Below are 19,198 nucleotides of genomic sequence, written 5' to 3'. Positions count from 1 at the left end.
TAGCAGAACAGTGTGTTACAGCCAAAATCTCAACTAAGATGCTGAATTAAATCTATTTTGTAAAGAGTGGATCAGAATTCTTCCCCAGTAATGTAAAATGCTCTACAGTTGTTGCAAACACCTGATGGCAGATGCTGCAGTAAAGCGTAGAACCACTTATAAGTATGATGAGGTAATTATTTTTTTCACAAAAAGCCACGATGATTTCGACAAAAATGCAATAGCAATAGAAATCTATAAGGCGGGATCTATGAGATGACATTAAACTCACTGATCCAAAACATTTCACAGTTATGAAAAGTTTTGAATATCTGGCAGCAGTTTATAACTTGAAAGCTTTCCTTTTTTATTGTGTCATGCAGTGAAATAGTTTGTATTTACTGGAATCCCGTCAGGATTTCCTGACAAGGATACTAACAAAACTATGTTAGATATTGTGCTTAGTGCGTTTCTTCAGTTAAGGAGACGCGAGTCTGTTTACAGTCAGAATCTGGAGAATTGCCTGCTTAATTAATCCTACAATTACAGAACAAGACACTCATTCTAATTACTGCAATATTTATTAAGCTCCTAATAACTAATGAGCAGATGTGATCTGCCTAAAGTAAGAAATACACCAATAATACTGTCAAAAATACTAACAGTGAAATAAAAAAAACAAGCCACTTGTGACATATTTATCATCTACTAAGAATGTGGAGCTGAACCACACCACATTCCTGCCAATTGTCATGCGCAGTACTGTGTCACTTTAAGCGAAAAATAAGCGTCTAACGTTTCCATTGCAACTTTTCCCCCCTGTAAATTCAACAACAAAGAATTCATAGCAACAAAATATAAACACTATTATGTATTTGGTTGAATTCGATAAGGAACAAGCAACCAATGAAGCTAACTGGGCACAAAAACGAAACAGCCGGGCACAAAGAAGACATATGTTGCTGTTATTAATACATTTGAGACGGTCCATTTTATTAGAAGACATAATCACCTACCAGGGATCTTGAGACATCATGATAAAAGTTAACTGACTCGAAATAGCACAGATTCAAGCAGAGCAGTAATCACTAACAAGCCGTTTCTTGTTTTGGAAACGACGTCACTACGGCGAACGGCGAGGGCCATTTAACTACAGAGACTCAATCGTGTTCCGTATAAAACCAACAAATAACAATAAGAGCTACATTCTGTGGTCCAGTCACTACAACAATCGCATAATGCCACAACCTTTTAACTTAAATTTCAATAAAATTATTTTCATCTACCTACTTGCTTTCAAACAAATAACTGTATACTATTCTATTCGATTTGTTCTGTGGTTTATTAGACCAATGCGTAATCTAAAAATGACAACAAAATTGAAAGCAACACATTTCAAGCTCTATAAATACTTCGAACAGTGTATGGATAGTAAATGCTATAATATGATATGTTGTAGAATCTTTTACATTCACATTTTATCCAATTAACTTTTACACATTTTTCTAACAAACATATAAAGACTCTGGAGTTTCATCTGGCAACTAAACTCCTGTCTCTCAAAGAAAAAGTCACACAAATATAATAACCATTTTTTCCCAAAGTGTTTGTGATTTTTTTTAAAGCATAAAAATGGTGAGAAACATTTTTTGTGAAAATGTATAGAATGTATTTCTATGTGATTAGTTTTAATTTTCTCTTAATACAAAGTTGTAATTTGGAAAATACATCAGTAGTTTTAGTCTTTAGGGCTCACTTTATGTCACAATATTTTTTTATTTACCTGCCGTCCTCTACAGTAGAAGGTGGGACTGAATATTCCTGAGTTGCTTTTTTGTTTGTTTGCCATAAAATTTAACAAAAAAATTTCTTGGATTTGCAGTGAATGGCCAGCAGATGAACTTGATAGTGTATTGTCCACTTCAGTGGTCTGTGTGCAATTATAACATACAAATCCACAAGAAACACAAGAATATGGCTTTTAGATAGCTGTCCACTGCAGTGACTGCTATGAAAGGATGGGTACTTGAGTGGTCAGAAGTACTTTTCAATGCATGACTGGTAGAAGTAGCAATGTATATTTCTAAAATTTAAAGATTTAATTTGTAACATTTTTCTGCTTTTGATGATAGTTAAAATGAGTTTCAACTTGGATCATTTCAAAGGTTTCATTAATGAAACAGGCACGCGCCTTTTTGTTCAGTGTATATAAACTTCTGGATTCCACCATACATATTCAAGCTAAACTGTGATATAACTGCATCATTGTATTGGTTTCTGGTTTCAGTTTTATTTGTTAATTTTTACCATCTTTTTCTGTAACTTGCTACTTATATTGTTTTAAGTATTATTTCAGATAAGATATGATTAATGAAAGAGAACTATGAACATAAATCAATTCCTTTTATCCTGGCTTTCCTGAATTTTGAACATCTTTTTGGTACAACACTGACCGTATATGTGCATTTTGATTTTTCCTCATGAGACGTGAACTGATACAACCAGCAGAAAAAAGAGTAAACTTTGGTACCACTACATGAAGTCCCCACGTGTGAGGTAAGGGGTAGTAGATGTTTCAGACCCAAACAAACCTTGTGTTTGACTAATAACATGTGTGTTGTTCGGTGCAACAAACGTAGGAACTTCAGGAGCCTTCTTGGAAACCTTCTTGGCATTTTGATTCCACAGATGAGGCAATTTCACAGAACAAGTAACATTTTCTGATTGGCCTATTCTGTCTAAAATGTAACCTTGAGAGATGTTTTGCTCCAAAATAAATATACATTTTTAGCAATACCTTTACTGATTTTGATAAGTTGTAAATCAAACACAAGCCATTAGAATGCTTTCAACCAATGAACAAGTTAAATATGCTGCAAGGTCTAATCTAATATTGTTTTGAAAATGACAATAAAATATAATTTAGAGGACTAGCTGTGATAAAGTTGTCTATTTAAATCTCAAACGCAAACAAAATGTGATATGACACAAATATAACCACAGTAAGCTTAAACTCCAGTTTCCAATTTTATATATTAAAAAGGGAAAAAAAAAATTTCAAATTAACCTTACTCTTTAGGAAAAAGTAATTGCTCACACCTAGCTAAATCCTGTTCCAACTGTAACCAAGCTTTATTTGAACTGGGATTATGATTATACTCTATAATCTATGGAATTAAGAAATTTTTCAAAAATAACCTCTCACTATAAAGTTTGTAACAAAAAATGAAAAAGCAACTCATCATGTCATAAACTAAAGAAATTCAAAAATAGATGAGAAACTAACTCATTAACATTTATTGTTCTGGAAAGCATTTAATAGCAATTTTGGTTTTAGGACTTTACTGAAAAACACCAAAAGCTCTTATACACAAATGAAGAAATCAGGAAGGAATATAGGAGATTACGTCCTATATTAACAACTCAACCGGGAGGCCAGAAAAAAAACACAGAACAACATTTCAGGCATTGTAGACCTTACTTGTGTGATTTAAGGTCAAAGTTCATGATTCAACAATGAGTAACAGATGGGACAAAAATGACCAAAACCACTGCAGAGGAAAAGGAACATAAAGGCCTTTTCCAATTTGCCAAAAGTATTTTTATGATCCCTAAGACTTTTGGAATAATATGTAGTGAAATGATGAGACTGAGATTAAAGTTTTCTGAAAATGTATGTCCTGTTGCATTTAGCATAAAAACTAACACAACATTTAAGACAAGCTCATACATGATAGTAATAGTATGATGTTCTGGGGTAGCTTTGCTTCTTCAGGACTAGGTAGTGTGCTGTAGTTAAAGAAATACCAAAAACAAGTCTCTGCCACAAAATTTACGAGGAGACTGAATGAACACCAGAATAAGACTTTAAGTGCTGGCATATTTTTAATTGTGGAGCAGTATGAGCAACCTGCAACAAATATTCAAAATAAAAAAAATTATCTTCACAGATGTGGTGCATGTGAGTAGACAACAATGGTTCATGTATTGGGTAATACAACCAGTTTAGGAACCATTTGTTGGTAAAACAATCCCTTTATGCTTTCTTTATTCTTATACTTCAGTGAAGCAGGTTAGAGTCACTCAGAGGAACAAAACCGAATTTACCATCTCTAGTTTAGATAGATTTTTTACTTAGAAAAATTACATCCTCATTTGAAAACTGTATTTACTGTGGTTAAGATTAAAATTTGTTTAATGATCTGAGTGCAACAGAAAGGCAAACCGGGATAATAAGTAATTTAAATCCATGATGTAATTTCCTCAAAGAGAGTCTATTTTCCCCCAAAGTACATGAGGGAAATGTTCTAGTGGTAAACATAAAGATGGAAATTATTTAAGGAAATACTATATTTCAAGTAGGTTGTTATAAATCAAAAGAAAGGGAAGCAGGCTGTGAAGGGTGATTATGTTTTTACCAGACAACAACAACTAAAGAAAAGGGTTTACTCCTGAACAGTTGATCCATAGAAAGGGCCTTTATTTTGGTTCATTTGTTAGACATCTTAATGTCTTGTTTCTTCAGCTCAAGAAATGATGGTGGCATTGTGGAAACAGTTCTCAGAAACAGACCCTGTGGTGCGAAAGTTAAAACAGGAAAATCACTGGACCTTTTTCCTTTCGGTACGAGTGTCACCACAAACAAACCGTGGCTAACTCACCTGCCATTAGTTGTCAGGTTTATATAAAGCGCTGATGCTCAGAAGGTGCTTGCTAAGAGTAGAAGAGACATTACCTTTCGAGAGACTTTCCTTCGAGGGTTGAGATGATTCACGTCTCAAGAACACCAGAGTTTTCAAACTTTGGGAACATGAACATGATTTCTTTTGCATCTCCTGAACAAGATGTGAACTCCTTGTTGACAGGCAGAAGACCGAGGTCCCGTTCTTATAACAACCCAGAGGACAGTAAAAACTGTGACTTTCAAGTACAAACAGAGGAACTCAATGCAAGACCGCGCTCCAGGTTTGTTTTTATTCTCAGCTTTGTGGTTCAGTTATTCTTAATACATTACAAATAAGGTAGTAATTTGTGTGTTTTCTTGTACTTATCCAAATGTTTGTTTTTTCAGCTTTTTAACAGGACAAATTAATAATGTTACTAACTGAGGAATCTTTCCTTCTTTAGATCATTTTACAGTTATGAGACATCAGAGTTGTGCTCCAATTTTGACACAGAAAACTTTTCGTGGTCCTGTCCACTGAAGCAGAGAGCAAGCTCACAGTTAAGACATCAAATGTCCAAAATTAATGATAAAGATGGGAATCAATATGGTTTTCCTGTCAACCCAAAGAAGTCTAAGTCAAAAAAGCTCTCAAAAGATCTTAATGGTATTGAAATAATTCCTTTTAATGTATTACAAATTTTTTTTTCAAAAAATTGTGCACACTGTAAAAGAAAAAAAGATTTAAAAAACAGCTAAATGAATGTGGTTATCTCACTCAGGCAGTAAAGGCAGTGCCAGGACAGTGTCCATGATAACCATCTCTGAGTCAGACAACTGGGAGATTTGCTCCAGCTCTGGTATGAAGTATGGACAGTTTGTGGACTGGGAGAAGATTGATCCAGAACCTGCGAAGAAATACCAGCAGATCCTGAAGAGCGGGCATCAGCAGCTGAAACGAATGGGCCGAGAGGGTTTCTGGGCCACCTCGCACACACTGAGGGCCAAAGCATACTATCATGTCATCCACAACATCAATTCCAGGTTAACACAAATATCATGTCATGTCAGAAATGTTCTTTAAGATTAGATTTTCATAAGACCATGTAGTCATTTTCATTTCAACCTTTTATTTCACTAATTGCAGGGCTATTACACCAGATAGAGATGTTTACTACGAAATGGCCAAGAAACTTTTTGGGGAACAGAAAGTTAGCACTCACCAAGTCCCGGAGTATATGGAGGATGGGGACTTACCAAGGTAAGTCTATTTCCCCCGAGTGTAAAACACTAACATTTTGATGTGTATTTTAATGTGTATATATTGTGTACAATGAGTATTAGAAGTGCTTTGAAATTCTTATTGTCAAGAAGCTCCAGTCTTAATCTGCTGCACAAAATATTTTGTGTAAAATGTAGATATTACAGAATTTTTAATTGGAATGGTACAGACAGAGTAAAAACAGAATGCTTAAAAAACAGCTGGTATTTAACTATATTTTCAGATTAAACTAACTTCCCTGAGCCTTTCATTTTTATTTAGCCGCTTTGAACTTTAAGCTGGTGCTTGTAATATATAATGAACATACTTAAGTTTAGCAAAGTAGTATTCATGTAAATCACTCTCATAGGGATTACTTTTAGCCTAGCACTCTTAAAACACATTAGCTCAAAAATGCTCATGTTGTGAAAAAGTGAAGTTGTTTTTTGGTACTGAAAATTAAATGTATTTCAATTGTATGATTATCTAAATCGATTTACTTCTTTATAAATTATTAACTTTGGATCTTACCTGTTTGCATGAATGAGTAAAAGACACTAAATACAGTCTAGCAAAAAAAGCATACACCAATTAGTTTTCATATTCTGACCAGTGGGCACTTTGGTTCCTCTCTTTCTTTGCAGATACTGCCTCAACAAAGCAGGCATGAATTCTGTTAAAAAGATACTTATATGCCTTGGCAGTTACTATCCAGACATGAGCTACTGCCCCATCCTTCCTGCCTTGGTCTCTCTCATACTTCACTTTAGTGAGGATGAAGCAGAGTGTTTCTACAGCGTGTCTCAACTAATCTGCTACAAAGATCCTAACAAGCGCTACATCGACCAGACATTTCTTACTTATCGTGCTTCTTGCATGACATTCGGGGACCTTGCCAACAGGTGTTGCCGAGGCATCCGAAAGCTGATTGCCAGCTCGCACCAAAACCTCTTTGAATTCTACTCTGACTGGATCATGTGGATTTTTGCTGACCTTCCATTTACATATGCAATCAGAGTTCTGGATGTCTACTTACTGGAGGGTTTCAAGGTTCTCTTCAGGTTGGTCGCCACTCCAGTTTAGATTTGAAAATGTGATTTTTTGTTTTCTGGCCTGAATATTGTAAATATATTTCACAATCTGTGTTCGTAGGGTTGCATTAGCTTTGCTTGACCTCTACAAAGTGTCCGTGTCGTCTCGGGTAGCAGACGTCGAAGACTTTAGAACTGACATGAAACGTTTTGTGCAAAGTGTAACTCGCCACTGCACAGCTGAGAAGCTTTTGGAAAGAGCCTTCCAGATTCCAATTGCTACACGAAATGAACTTAACCTTCTGTTCAATGCAAATAAGGATGCCCTAAAACAAAAAGGTGTCAGCACACACCAAAAGAGGTATGTTTACAATTGCATTGTAATTGACTGGCTATGGAACTCTCCAGAAACAAGAAAAAACATCTAATGTTGCTGTTATCTTTGATGTTCTTGATGGTCCCAAAGGCAGACGGTGGAATCAGTGGATTTAAGCAACTTCAGCTCCAGTGTTGTCACAGTGACAGAGATGAGGGTCATCTGGGCCTGGATTCCTGAACGTTTTGCGCTTTTCAACCCCGTTCGGTTGTTTCATATTGCAGAACATGGAAGAAATCTTTCCTCGTAAGTGACTTTTATTGATTCCAATAAAAGTACTGCTTAGAAAAATAGCAAATAGCTCATACTTGTATAGCGCTTTATCAAGTCCATAGAATCCGAAAGTGTTTTACACTACATTCAGTCATTCACCCATTGACACACACATGGCGGCAGGTGACTGGGGCACATTGACATAGGCAAGGCTGCCATGCACTGGCCCTAAGTGTGTTGCCCAAGGGCACAACAGAACTGGACAGAGTTGCAGCTGAACTGACAACCCACTGATTGCGGAGCCAATTCCTACCACCGTAACCACAGTCATCCTTATAAATTACAGTAGTAATGTTTTTTTTTTTTTTTATTTGCACCAGTGTGTTGTGATTAGGTGTTGGTACCTAATCACAACACACTATTGTCTCCCCTCCTATAAACTCAAGCCTATGTTTTAGTAGAAAAAGAGCAACCAGAGACCAGTGGTATATTTTCACCATCAACACATTTGTCTTGACATCAAACATCACATCATTAGCGTGATGACTAATGACTCTCACGTTACATCTGTTTACAAGTCTGTACAGCCACTAAAAGTTTCCCAGTGAAACTTTTACATATTAGCCTGGTGTGGAAAAATGTTGGGTGGATAGACTGACGTATTTATTTTCCTTTCCTTCTCATTTAGATTGTATTCACGTGTTGAAGGACATGAGCCAATAGTACTCATCATCAAAACAATGGACGAAGAGGTAATTGAATTGAGTGGTCTACATGAACCTCAAATTAATTTGTTTATGGCAATATTTTTAATATTAATATTTAGATTCAATTAAAATGTTAACATGACATGACACTTTTCTTAGGTTTTTGGAGCTTTCTTGTCAACGGATTTGATGGAAAGACGGAATCACGACTCTCAGGGACTTACATACTTTGGAACTGGGGAGTGTTTTGTTTTTGTGGTAAGTCAACTTTACCCTATTTTTAGGCTTCTGTTCATTTATCATGACAATAAATTGGTATAAGAAAACTACAGCATTAAATTGATTAAAAATGTTCTGTGGTAGTTTATTTTTCTAGGAATAAAAATCAAAAGAACATTTTTGTAATATTTTGTTTTATCTGCTCTTTAATATGATGTACTAACAAAAAAGAGTCTTAAAAACATATATTATTTAGATGTTAAATGTAAAAAGGGTTCACCTGTTGCTTCCTAAAGTTTAACAAATCCCAGTTTGTTTTAGAGGAAAAATTGCTCAATGTTTTCAGTCCTAGTATCTATACCATTAAATGAAAGCAAAAACATCTTGTTAATGGAAGACAGAAAACTTTGTGTTGTGCCCAACATCTTCCTTTTTAACAAGGTTTCAATCTTACAAAGTAGGTAAATATAAAATTGTCCCTCAGTATTAACTGCTGGTGACCAACTTGGTACCTTTCTTGAATTGCGGTTGAGGGTCACACTGTTTATCACAGTGTTCTGTGATAAACTGGTGCTGAAACATCTTAAGCATTTCCAGTCAGATTTGCTGTTAGAAAAGCAAAGCGGTGTGTGAAGCAAAAAATGTTACACAGGCCTAGACGTTTTGTTGTATTGATTTATACAGGGCCTTACTTTCACTGCTTCAATGCAAATAGACTGACAGTTAACATCCAGATTAAACATGTGTTGGCATACCCTTATTAGGTTTTATGAGATTTAATTAATTTTAAAATGGCAAAAAAAAAAAAAAGGATTTCTGGTCCATTGTCAAACATGGTGTGCTTCAGCCTTTGGGAGCAGCTAATCTGGATTTATACCAGTGATGATGCCAAGTATTAGTATTAGCTGCCTACAACCTTCAGAAAATCTGAATTAACCTCTTAATATTATCACACAGAATGCCTCTTACATTTACAGGTTGTTAACTAAACTCTACTGACTGTTTCAGCTTCGCCCTAGCATGGAGCGCTACCAGCGGGCTATGGTCAACATTATGACCAGAATAGCTTCTCCTCAGCAGCACAGAAATGGAAGCAGTTCCACATCTCAGTTGGCAAACAGCAGCAAGTCTCAGCTCACCACCAAAACTGTCAGCTGTACAAATGAGACTCCCCAGAATCCCTCCTACCTGACACTCCCCCTCAGTGCTCCATTAGGAAATCCCAGAACTGCAAAGGAGGCCAAGAGACCAAAGGAGCAAGATGCCTCAAATTTCATTGCAGGAGATAACAGTCAGCTCATCATTGGTACGTTGTTTACACATGCTGAGAAAATTGTGTTAACGATAGTCAGGCCAGAACATTGTGTGTTGTTTATTTGACTTGCATGTCATTTTTCAGGTGGTGATGGGGGCCACGCACTCTGCTTGTGTGATAACTTAGAGGAAGGAAACTCAGAACCATGTGACACATTCAGCAGCAACCCACTCTGCAAAGGACACTTCCAGATCCAGTCCCTGGAAGTATGGGGCATTCAGAACTCCATCTACCTATCTCACAGCTTTCATTCTCAATAGATTAACAACAGGAGTGGTATAATTTTGGATTTGAGAGAAAAAAACTAATCTTGGTTTGAATATAATTTGCTGAGACTTTCACTTCTATATCTATTCTTTGTGTATTGTATAATAGGTGGTCAATAAGTTTGTTATCTCTAACCAGCAAACACTAAAGAAATTATATGATGAGCCCATGCATTGGAAAGCTACTAAAGTGTAGAGTGTCTCGCTGTTGCAGGCAAGTGAATTTTAAGATCAATTCTACATTTAACAGGCAGTCAAAGCATTAACACAAGAGAAATATTGGCTCTTCTTCTGAACAGTCTGCATAACAGTGAAATAAAATGTTGTAATGTATATATGAATATAGTAAGCGATGTATAATTTTTTTTTATTTTGGCTATGTGGTTCCTGTATTTAGAGATTTTATTTATATCATCTTTTCTTATTTCTCCTCATAGATAAGAGACATTTTCATTTTATATACACTTAGAGATCATAAAATATCTTATCTTGTCTTGTCTATTGGACTAGTTAGTATAAGGTGCATGTGTCTTGTATATAACTTTCAGATATTTATTTCTATAATATTGTTATGTGAAAAAGTGAAAATGAGTTTAGAGCTGAAAAAGGAAGAAATAAGCAATTATTTAAAATTAATATTTTTCTATTTCGGTCACTGTAACCATGGTGCATCGGTGGAACTTCCACAACTCTGTCTTATGCTGCTGTTTACCTGCGTGGGATGCTCATACATCTATATATTATTTAGTGATTTTGTGCTTTAGTATCATTTGAACATGTAAACCATTTCTTTAAAGTGTAATCTTTGCAATTTGTTCTAAATTATAGACATATGACTGTGAATCTTTAATGCATTTATGATAATCTCATAAAAAATGTTTGACTTATAGATGAAATTCCACAACTTTCTCTGAGATGTAAGTTCTACAACAAAATGTTTAATAGTAAATAAAGCATATGTATATTTCCACTTTAGTGTTGTGCTTTTTTCCAATAATATTTTCTTCAGTTAATGTTGTTATTATTCACACAATAAAGCTGAATTCCATTTTGTATTGTGTGGTAAAACAAATACCTCTATGGGATTTCTTTTATATAAAATATTAGAATTTAAACTTAGCTCAAAATAAACAAAATTCAGTACAGTGTGAAAACGTCATTTGAATCTCATGATTACATTTTGTTCGTTGTAAAGATAGAAAAGATATAGTTAGATTGGATTGGAAAATAATATTTAAAATAAAATGTAAATATTGCAATACAAAAATGTCATAATTCAATTATCAACACATTTGATAAATATTTTTAATGTGACTATATAAATAACATTTACAAATTTAATATATCTATCAATAATTATTTAGATATTTGAATGTTTTATTCAATGCATATTTAAATACGTGTGAAAAATGCGAATTCATCACTATTGAAGAAATACTTACGCATACACTATAGATGGACACTTCTCTTTTTCTCACTCTAACATTTAATGAGACTAAAGAAGTGTAATGAAATTGTTTCTGTTTTTTAAATGCTAGAACAAGAGGGAAAATGTTTAATTACTTTTCCCCCGTTGCTCAAAAGCTTGTGCTGCATTCTAAGACAATTTGAACTAAAAGATAGTATCTAAAGTGTTGAGTGAAAAATGGTGGAAATTCCATGGGCAATCGTTGACTTGTGAATTCATTAAACAAGTCACAATGACTTGTGAATTCATTAAACATTATACAAATTTTAACAAATAAAAAAATACTTCAAAAGGGACCCAACTAGCTCTTTACCGGCGTGTGATTCTTGAATTTACGTTGAGCCACAAATGTTTCACGTTGAGAAACGAGCACCACACAGAGCTGTTGTGGTTTACCCTTTGGAGAGTTGCTACGGTTTCTCTCTTCCTCCTTTTGGTGGAGGTTAGATTTAAGCTGCAGCCGAGAGTATACATAACGGAGCCTTCTTTAGGTTTATCCAAGAGGTGGGATTTGGTTTTCTGTCCTTCCTGTACTATATTGTTTTAGCTAACACGTCGACGTTAGCTTTAGCGTGCGTAGCTTGGCTGTAGCTTCATCTCTGTTTGTATCCCAAGATACTGTCATCCTGGCTAGCGTAGGGATCTGTGTTATCCGCAGGACAGGCTACCTGCTATTGAGTTTATATTTAATTATCAAATGACCTCATTGTGTTTACTAGCAAGCTCAGATGCTAACTTATAGATATTAGCTCATAATTTCAATTTAGCTCCGCACGCAGCCTGCATTGCCGAAACCTAACTGTTTACAGTTAGCTATGTTAAGCAGAATAAAAAATAATACAACTTAAAGCAGCCTAGACTACAGTTGGGTTTCTACATTTGTAGTCGAAGATATGTCCATGTCATTTTATTCAATTATAAAGCACCTAATGATACATAAGCTGCTATCATGATACCTCTCTTTAGTACCTCGATTTTGTGATTTACATTTCGTATGGCTACAACTATAGCTTCGGGGAGTGTTGCAAGATGTTATTTCTCCCCACTTTCTGAAATTCCTAGTTTACAAAGAAATTGGTAAAATGTTTAGGGTTTAAGTCAAAATAAAAACCACATTCATTAGGGATGGATTTTACATTAGTTTCTCTGGGTATGGTAACTATAAATGTTAAGTCAAAGTGCCTTTCTTTCATGGTGGTGTGATAATAATTGAAACTAAAAGTTATACCATGATCTGACCGCTTTTATTCAAAATCAGAAATGAACAATGATTCCCACTGCTGCTAAAGTAACATAATCTTTATTATTACAATTTTAGCAATGTGATTGTTAAATACACACTGGCTTAAAAAAACAAAAACTTTTTACAGAACTTTTAACCTGGGTGTCTTTTTGACCTTCTTAGTATCTTGATACCTCACTTTATTTTAAATAAATGTATTACACATTTTGTCTAAATGAAATGTATCACTTCATTTAGAATTCATTCTCGCACCCATGTAGCAGTCAAATAAGAAAAGAGGTCAAAATATTTACTGCAGAAAAATGTTTCATTTTTGTTGTGATAATTTAAGAATCACATATATTTTCCTTACAACTGTGTTCAGGAATATGCAAATTCATTTAAGTAAAAACACAAGGAAAGCAAATCAGCTTACATTACATTTTTGCTGTTTCTCATGTATGTATATTGGTGATAGTAAAATACTTTAGTGCAGAAATCCAAATTTAGATGTAATTATTTTTAGAGTAGCTTTCTGCATGGAGTTTGCATGTTCTCCCTGTGCATGCGTGGGTTCTCTCCGGGTTCTCCGGCTTCCTCCCACAGTCCAAAAACATGACTGTCAGGTTAATTGGGCTCTCTAAATTCTCCCTAGGTGTGAGTGTGTGTGTGTGAATGGTTGTCCTGTCCTGTGTGTTTTCTGTGTTGCCCTGCGACAGACTGGCGACCTGTCCAGGGTGAACCCCGCCTCTCGCCTGGAACGTTAGCTGAGGATAGGCACCAGCAACCCTCCCGACCCCATTAGGGACAAAGGGTGAACAGAAAATGGATGGGTGGATTTTTAGAGTAATATTGCAGTTGCATAGATTGTCCACCAGAGAGTGCAGTCAAGCTTAGATTTTCACACATAAGCTGCTACCCTTTTTCCCCTTTATGCCTCAAAAGTTAAAAGTGATGTTCTAATATCAGCCATATAAATAAGCATCAGGAATAAATCAATGGCATACAGAGACTTTTTCTTGATTTGAGTTATTTTACAATAGAAGGACACATGACTGATGCAATACATTTTTACTTCACTTAAGTAAAATAAATTGTTGAACTATGGTTAGCATTGTCCTCTCAATGCAAAAAATGTCCTGAATTCAAACTTCTGCTGTCTTTGCATTTTACATGTAAATGTGTTGTATAGCTTCCCTCCAGTTTCCTACCACAGTACAAAAGTCTGTATGGTAGGTTCATATTGAAATTTATTTCAAAAGTACTTTATTGATTCTAAAGGGAAATTAAATTAGGTTTAGTGGAGACTCTAATTTACTTTATGTGCAAATACGTGTGAGCAGGAGTGTTTGTCCTATATGTCTCCGTGTTGCTCTATGATGTACTGACCTAATGTGCTTCTCTGTTGTCTATCTACAGTCTGCAGCCATGGGCCCAGACGCCGCACCTGAACCAAAATCTGAATCTGAAGACAGTATGTAGAGATGGTTATGTTTTGGTTTCCTGTCAATACAGTGTAGCAGATAATAATCCAAACATGCTTGCAAAAAAATAACTTAGCACTCTGTGTGAAGGCCCTTTGAAGTGCGAACAAGGGACTTTTCCACCAGTTCTTTGTGCTCCAACTGATACAAACGCTGACCCCAGCCCTGAAAAACTAGTGCTAACCCGATTCCAGTATGCTGCTCTACCAGACAAAAGAACTTCTTTCAGCAGTAGCCATTAAAAATATACCAAACCACATTTAAAACAGGCAATTAGTTTCAGTTTTCATCTGTCAAATATCAAACACAAAACAGGGAAAACATCACTCTTCGATGAAAATAGAATCAGCATCAGAATATCACAAGCTGGCTGGGTCAGAGCACCATACAGCTGTGTTCACTTCTGATTATGTTCCCATGAATTCATAAACACTTTTTTTCACTCAGTTCCTAGATGCCATTGGACTTTTAATTTTTCGTTTGTGTCTAAAATGTTTGTTGTCCTTTTCTCCGGTGCAGGTAGTTTGTATGAGAGATCGGCTGTTTAGGATTGTGAAATGTTCACGAGCATCATTTGTTCAAAACGTGTGAATAAATTATGGCATATGTTCGCAAGGAAAACTGGGATAAATACTGTATGTAGCATAATGTTCATTTTAATTGCTGCTAAAGCATTTTTGGGTTTGTTCTGATTCTGATGAAAACAGATTTATGTTTTACATTGGAATTTTTTTAAATATTAATTTTGCTCTGTATGATCCACAGGTTTTGGAGTTGTGGAGGTGAACGTTGACCTGGAATCAGATTCCAGCGACTCTTCCACTGACACTGACCCAGAGAATTTCAAACAACCAAAAATAAACAAATCTAACAAGTGTTTCCCTTGCCCCACCTGTGGTAAAATGTTTGACAGGCCATCGAAGGTGGAGAGGCATAAACCTATCCACGAGAGGAAGCCAAGAATGCTTTATCAATGTCAGCATTGTCAGAAGAACTTCACTCAGGAGGAGAGGATGATTCGACACCAAAATACCCACAGCAGAACCAACAAGCATCCCTGTCCTGACTGCGGGAAAGTGTTCAACAGGCCTTCAAGGTTAGCGAGACATCAACGCACGCACTCAAGAACGCCAAAAATACCTCATCAGTGTTCATTCTGCATGAAGACATTCAATAAACTCCATAAACTTCTTCGCCATATAAGGGTTCACACAGGGGAGAGGCCTTATACCTGCCCTGTCTGCGGAAAGGGATTCTCTGAGGCAGGCCACTGCAAAGCCCACGAAAAAACGCATGAGGAACAGCCGGAGAAACCTCACCGCTGTGCCGACTGCGGAATGTGTTTCTTCAAGGCCTCCTCCTTGCGACGCCACTCCCGTTCCCACACAGGGGAGAAACCTTTTAAATGCACTCTGTGCGAAAGCAGCTACTCCCGCTCAGAGGGACTCAAAAGACACATGAAGAAGCACACAGGAGAAAGACCCCACAAGTGCATTGTCTGCAGCAAAAGATTTTATTCCCGTCAGGAACTGATCCTTCATGGACTTACTCACTCAGGAGAGAAGCCCCATCTGTGCCCTGTGTGTGGTAAAGGCTTCTCCCAGCTCGGCAACATGAAGGAGCACGAGCAGAACGTCCACATTAAGTCTGAGAAATATATTTGCAACGAGTGCGGCGCAACATTCAACAGGTACAATTCGATGACGAAGCATCAGCGCGTGCACACAGGAGAAAAACCTTACATGTGCCTTACATGTGGCATCAGGTTCTCCTGGAGCCATTCCCTCAGCAGGCACAGAAGGAGTCACGCTCACAAACAGGCGGCGTCAGAACCTTCAGAAGATTTGGAAAGTTTGGCAGGACCTTCTGGAAACCCAGAAAGTTGTGAACCTAATTAGATTTCCTTGAGAGACAATCAAGTAGCTCTGTGGCTTGTAGTTTTTGCGCTTATATGGACCATTGACTTAATGTTCACATGTACCATTCAGCTTTAGAGTGAACCATCTTTCTCTGCTTTGTTCCATTAATTGACATTTCAAGTGTATTTATGTGAGCCCAAATACAACTGACTGTTTTCTTTGTTGCAACCAAATCATGTTTTTAATATTCACGAATAAAAATGCAGTTTTATGCATTATGTAGTCAATGTTGGAAGGTGCTCACTCATATGTGCTTTATTTCTTTACACTTATTTTGTAAGTCTGTAGTAAGTCTATACAGTATTCAGTTACATAAAAACATGTTGGCAAGGTGTGAATAACTGTTTGAGTTATGAAAATAGTACATTGAAATATTGACAGCTTAGATTTTTTAAATCTTGAAGTATACTCTACAGTTTATACATTGCATTAAAAAGTATTCATATTTAAATTTTTTTTCTTTCACATTTACTCACATTGCAACTATGAACGTCAGGATATTTCACTGTAATTTTACAATAATCCAACGCAATGTTGCACAAAATTGTGAAATACTTCACCTATTGTGTTACAATGGCAAACCTCTACCAGGCTGTTTAGTTTTATGGTGGTTTAACAGAAGTGCACAACATGGAAATAAAATATTCAATCAATCAGTCAATGAAACTTTATTTGTATAGCACATTTCAGCAGCAAGGCATTTCAAAGTGTTTTAGATCAAATCAAACACAAAAATACAATGCAACATGGAATCAACAATAAAAACACAACATCAAGTCAGTTTCCGTCAATAAACTTGCAATTGATTACGTTTCAAATACAATTCTAAACAAGTGGGTTTTTAGTTGAGATTTAAAGGAAGTCAGTGTTTCAGCTGTTTTACAGTTTTCTGGAAGTTTGTTCCAAATTTGTGGTGCGTAGAAGCTGAATGCTGCTTCTCCTTGTTCTGGTCTGCTCTGCATGCCCAGAACCAGAAGACCTGAGAGGTCTTAAAGGTAGATTCTTATATTAATATAACAAATTTATGTCAGATCATGATTTCTTGGTTAATGTTAAGTTGTCATAACAAAGATATTTTGAATAATGTCAACTTTGTATTAAAAGTGTCATGATTTACCAAATGACACTTTATGACAACAGTCATAAATATTCATGAAGACTTAGTCATGTTCATGACAGGTGTTATGTTTATAACGGTGTCATGTCAGTCTTATTCACAACCAGTCAAATAAAGTGTTACTAAAATATTTTTATTTTAAAACGCAAAGACAGAAATAAAATGGTAGATTCTTAAAAATAGCAAACTTTTCTATAGTAGATATTTATAAAAAAATATAAGTTGACTTTCTTTAAAAGGTCATGTAATATCTGCGGCTCTTTTACTTAGCTAGACTGAAGGCTAAAATAGTTGCAGATCACCGGAAATGGCTGTGCCTTACAATAACGTTGCAGTGCTTCCAAAATTTTGTTCTGTGAGCCAGGGACTACAAGAGTGTTCGAATTCACGAAAGCTCACGCAAGCAAACCCCTTTTTCACGCTTCCGGGTTTTAAAGCGGATGTGGAGTTTGAGAACTTCCGGTGGCTACAGCGTTAGCGTTAAGAGGCTTGGAAAATGGCTCAATCTCGGCGCAGTTGTTTTTGTTCAGTCCCTGGTTGTTCATGTGGTGCAAGAAAACAGCCATATCTGTCCTATCATGCGTTCCCAACGGACCCGGACCAACGAAGGCAGTGGATCCATGCGATCCGTAGAGATGAAGGTCCCGACTTTTGCATAAAGACAGGGAGCACTTTTGTATGTAGCCGCCACTTCACACTGGAGGATTTTGTTAGCGGATCCACCACCAACCGCCTTAGAAGTGGAGCTCTTCCTTCCCTTTTTGCTTGGAATAACTTCACTGTCTGTGCTAAGAAACAGCAGTTTGTCCTCTCTCAGAAAGCTAGCCAGGCTGAAGTTGCCACTGCGGACCATGATTATGTGGCAAGATGATATATATGACAGTAGATGTAATTTAGAATATGTAGTACATTTAGTATATGGTAGGATATCGCATACCATAGGACAATGTGTTCCACTCTTTTTTTCTTACCTGTGTTCTTGGTCTGTGCCATCTTTGTAAATCACTTGTGCAGGCTAATGCAGGAGGAACAGTTGGCAGCTGGAGTTGGGAGTAGTGGGCAGTCTGGTAAAGAAGTGCAACTACATGATTGCAAAAACCTTCACCAGCTGCACAGCTAAAGGAATAATCCAATAATTCAGCCTTTTCTTTTCCAACACCCAGTGATATCTAAAATAGACAAGTGTTTTAGCAACACATATATACATCAATACATATAGCATGTTTAGCTTTAAACAAGTAATAGATTCTACAGTAGTTTGAAGGTAAAGTTCAACAACAACGGGAAAAAACACACACTATGTTGCAACCGCAACAGAAACAGAAAACAAATAGTAACCACTGAACAGGAAGATGTTAGAATAAACTCTGAGTTGTCCATAAGTCATACGCGAAAGTTCTTCAGCTGTCAAATATGAACAGGAACTCGAACTAACGAATAAGAGCCAACTGACTTTCTTTCAAACCTGCAGCTTGTGCGGTTTCTCATTTTTCTTCATGGATCTGAAGCATCTAGCTCTGACAACTACCTGTCCCAGGACAATATTTGACACTACAGGCACGCAGAAGTAAAGCATAGTTTCAACATCAAGCGTCATCTAGTATCTCATAACTAAGTTCTAGCATGCTGTTTTTTCACAAACTGTACTGGCAAATACATTTCAAAATGTCAAAATATAATTTAAAAGTTTAAACTATGTCTGTATCCAATATTTCACATAATTTAGCAAACTAAGTTAGGCTTCATTACGATGTTTATGTAGTTCATTTATTGTAGCTAGCGGTTAGCTCGCTAAGCTATGTATGTACCTTGATAACTGTGGATATGTTCTTCGTGGAAGAACTTGTATCCTTTCATACATTTGTTGGTGGGCGAAAGAAAGTGCTGGCAAATTAAGTAAGGACGATGAAAAGGACCGGAGGAGGAGAGACATTTTTCAGAGTATTTGGATTACAGTC

At 36.3% G+C, this 19,198-nt stretch overlaps 3 protein-coding genes across 5 annotated transcripts in view; 2 read left to right on the top strand and 1 right to left on the bottom strand.

The window, feature by feature from the left end:
• stx8 (syntaxin 8) overlaps positions 1 to 1,114 on the bottom strand; it is a 32,396-nt gene extending 31,282 nt beyond the window's left edge. The window contains exon 1 of the mRNA XM_044114001.1: positions 996 to 1,114. Coding sequence (XP_043969936.1) covers positions 996 to 1,015 — 20 coding nt within the window. The 5' untranslated portion in view covers positions 1,016 to 1,114. The remainder of the gene's footprint in view (positions 1 to 995) is intronic.
• A 3,580-nt stretch (positions 1,115 to 4,694) lies between these two features.
• On the top strand, positions 4,695 to 11,000 carry LOC122830127 (TBC1 domain family member 24-like). Of its 2 annotated transcripts, none has more exons than XM_044115232.1 (11): positions 4,695 to 4,944; positions 5,107 to 5,309; positions 5,425 to 5,686; positions 5,790 to 5,903; positions 6,548 to 6,964; positions 7,056 to 7,295; positions 7,401 to 7,556; positions 8,212 to 8,275; positions 8,390 to 8,488; positions 9,458 to 9,755; positions 9,849 to 11,000. In XM_044115232.1, the coding sequence occupies exons 1-11, from the start codon at positions 4,745 to 4,747 to the stop codon at positions 10,022 to 10,024; spliced, it is 2,229 nt and encodes a 742-aa protein (XP_043971167.1). In that variant the 5' UTR covers positions 4,695 to 4,744; the 3' UTR covers positions 10,025 to 11,000. The 2 variants fall into 2 exon arrangements, with proteins under 2 accessions (XP_043971167.1, XP_043971168.1); XM_044115233.1 differs by having other exon boundaries at positions 4,711 to 4,944; positions 6,806 to 6,964.
• An 858-nt stretch (positions 11,001 to 11,858) lies between these two features.
• Positions 11,859 to 16,785, top strand: LOC122829948 (zinc finger protein OZF-like). Of its 2 annotated transcripts, XM_044114887.1 has the most exons (4): positions 11,859 to 12,002; positions 14,140 to 14,194; positions 14,970 to 15,300; positions 15,409 to 16,775. In XM_044114887.1, exons 2-4 carry the CDS (start codon positions 14,149 to 14,151, stop codon positions 16,100 to 16,102), a joined length of 1,071 nt encoding a protein of 356 aa, XP_043970822.1. In that variant the 5' UTR covers positions 11,859 to 12,002; positions 14,140 to 14,148; the 3' UTR covers positions 16,103 to 16,775. The 2 variants fall into 2 exon arrangements, with proteins under 2 accessions (XP_043970822.1, XP_043970821.1); XM_044114886.1 differs by having other exon boundaries at positions 14,970 to 16,785.
• Positions 16,786 to 19,198: the final 2,413 nt, after the last annotated feature.

The sequence above is a fragment of the Gambusia affinis genome, linkage group LG04, assembly GCF_019740435.1.
Source record: "Gambusia affinis linkage group LG04, SWU_Gaff_1.0, whole genome shotgun sequence".
Taxonomy (NCBI): domain Eukaryota; kingdom Metazoa; phylum Chordata; class Actinopteri; order Cyprinodontiformes; family Poeciliidae; genus Gambusia; species Gambusia affinis.
The sequence above is the reverse complement of the archived record's forward strand: the minus strand, read 5'-3'. Positions and strand labels throughout refer to the sequence as shown.

Bases quoted from the DNA above. Each gene is read 5' to 3' on its own strand.
- LOC122830127 (XM_044115232.1), top strand. From the start codon at position 4,745: ATGATTCACGTCTCAAGAACACCAGAGTTTTCAAACTTTGGGAACATG. The intron at 5,310-5,424 runs GTATTGAAATAA...TATCTCACTCAG, and splicing joins GCTCTCAAAAGATCTTAATG to GCAGTAAAGGCAGTGCCAGG. The intron at 9,756-9,848 runs GTACGTTGTTTA...GTCATTTTTCAG, and splicing joins TAACAGTCAGCTCATCATTG to GTGGTGATGGGGGCCACGCA.
- LOC122829948 (XM_044114886.1), top strand. From the start codon at position 14,149: ATGGGCCCAGACGCCGCACCTGAACCAAAATCTGAATCTGAAGACA. The intron at 14,195-14,969 runs GTATGTAGAGAT...TATGATCCACAG, and splicing joins AAAATCTGAATCTGAAGACA to GTTTTGGAGTTGTGGAGGTG.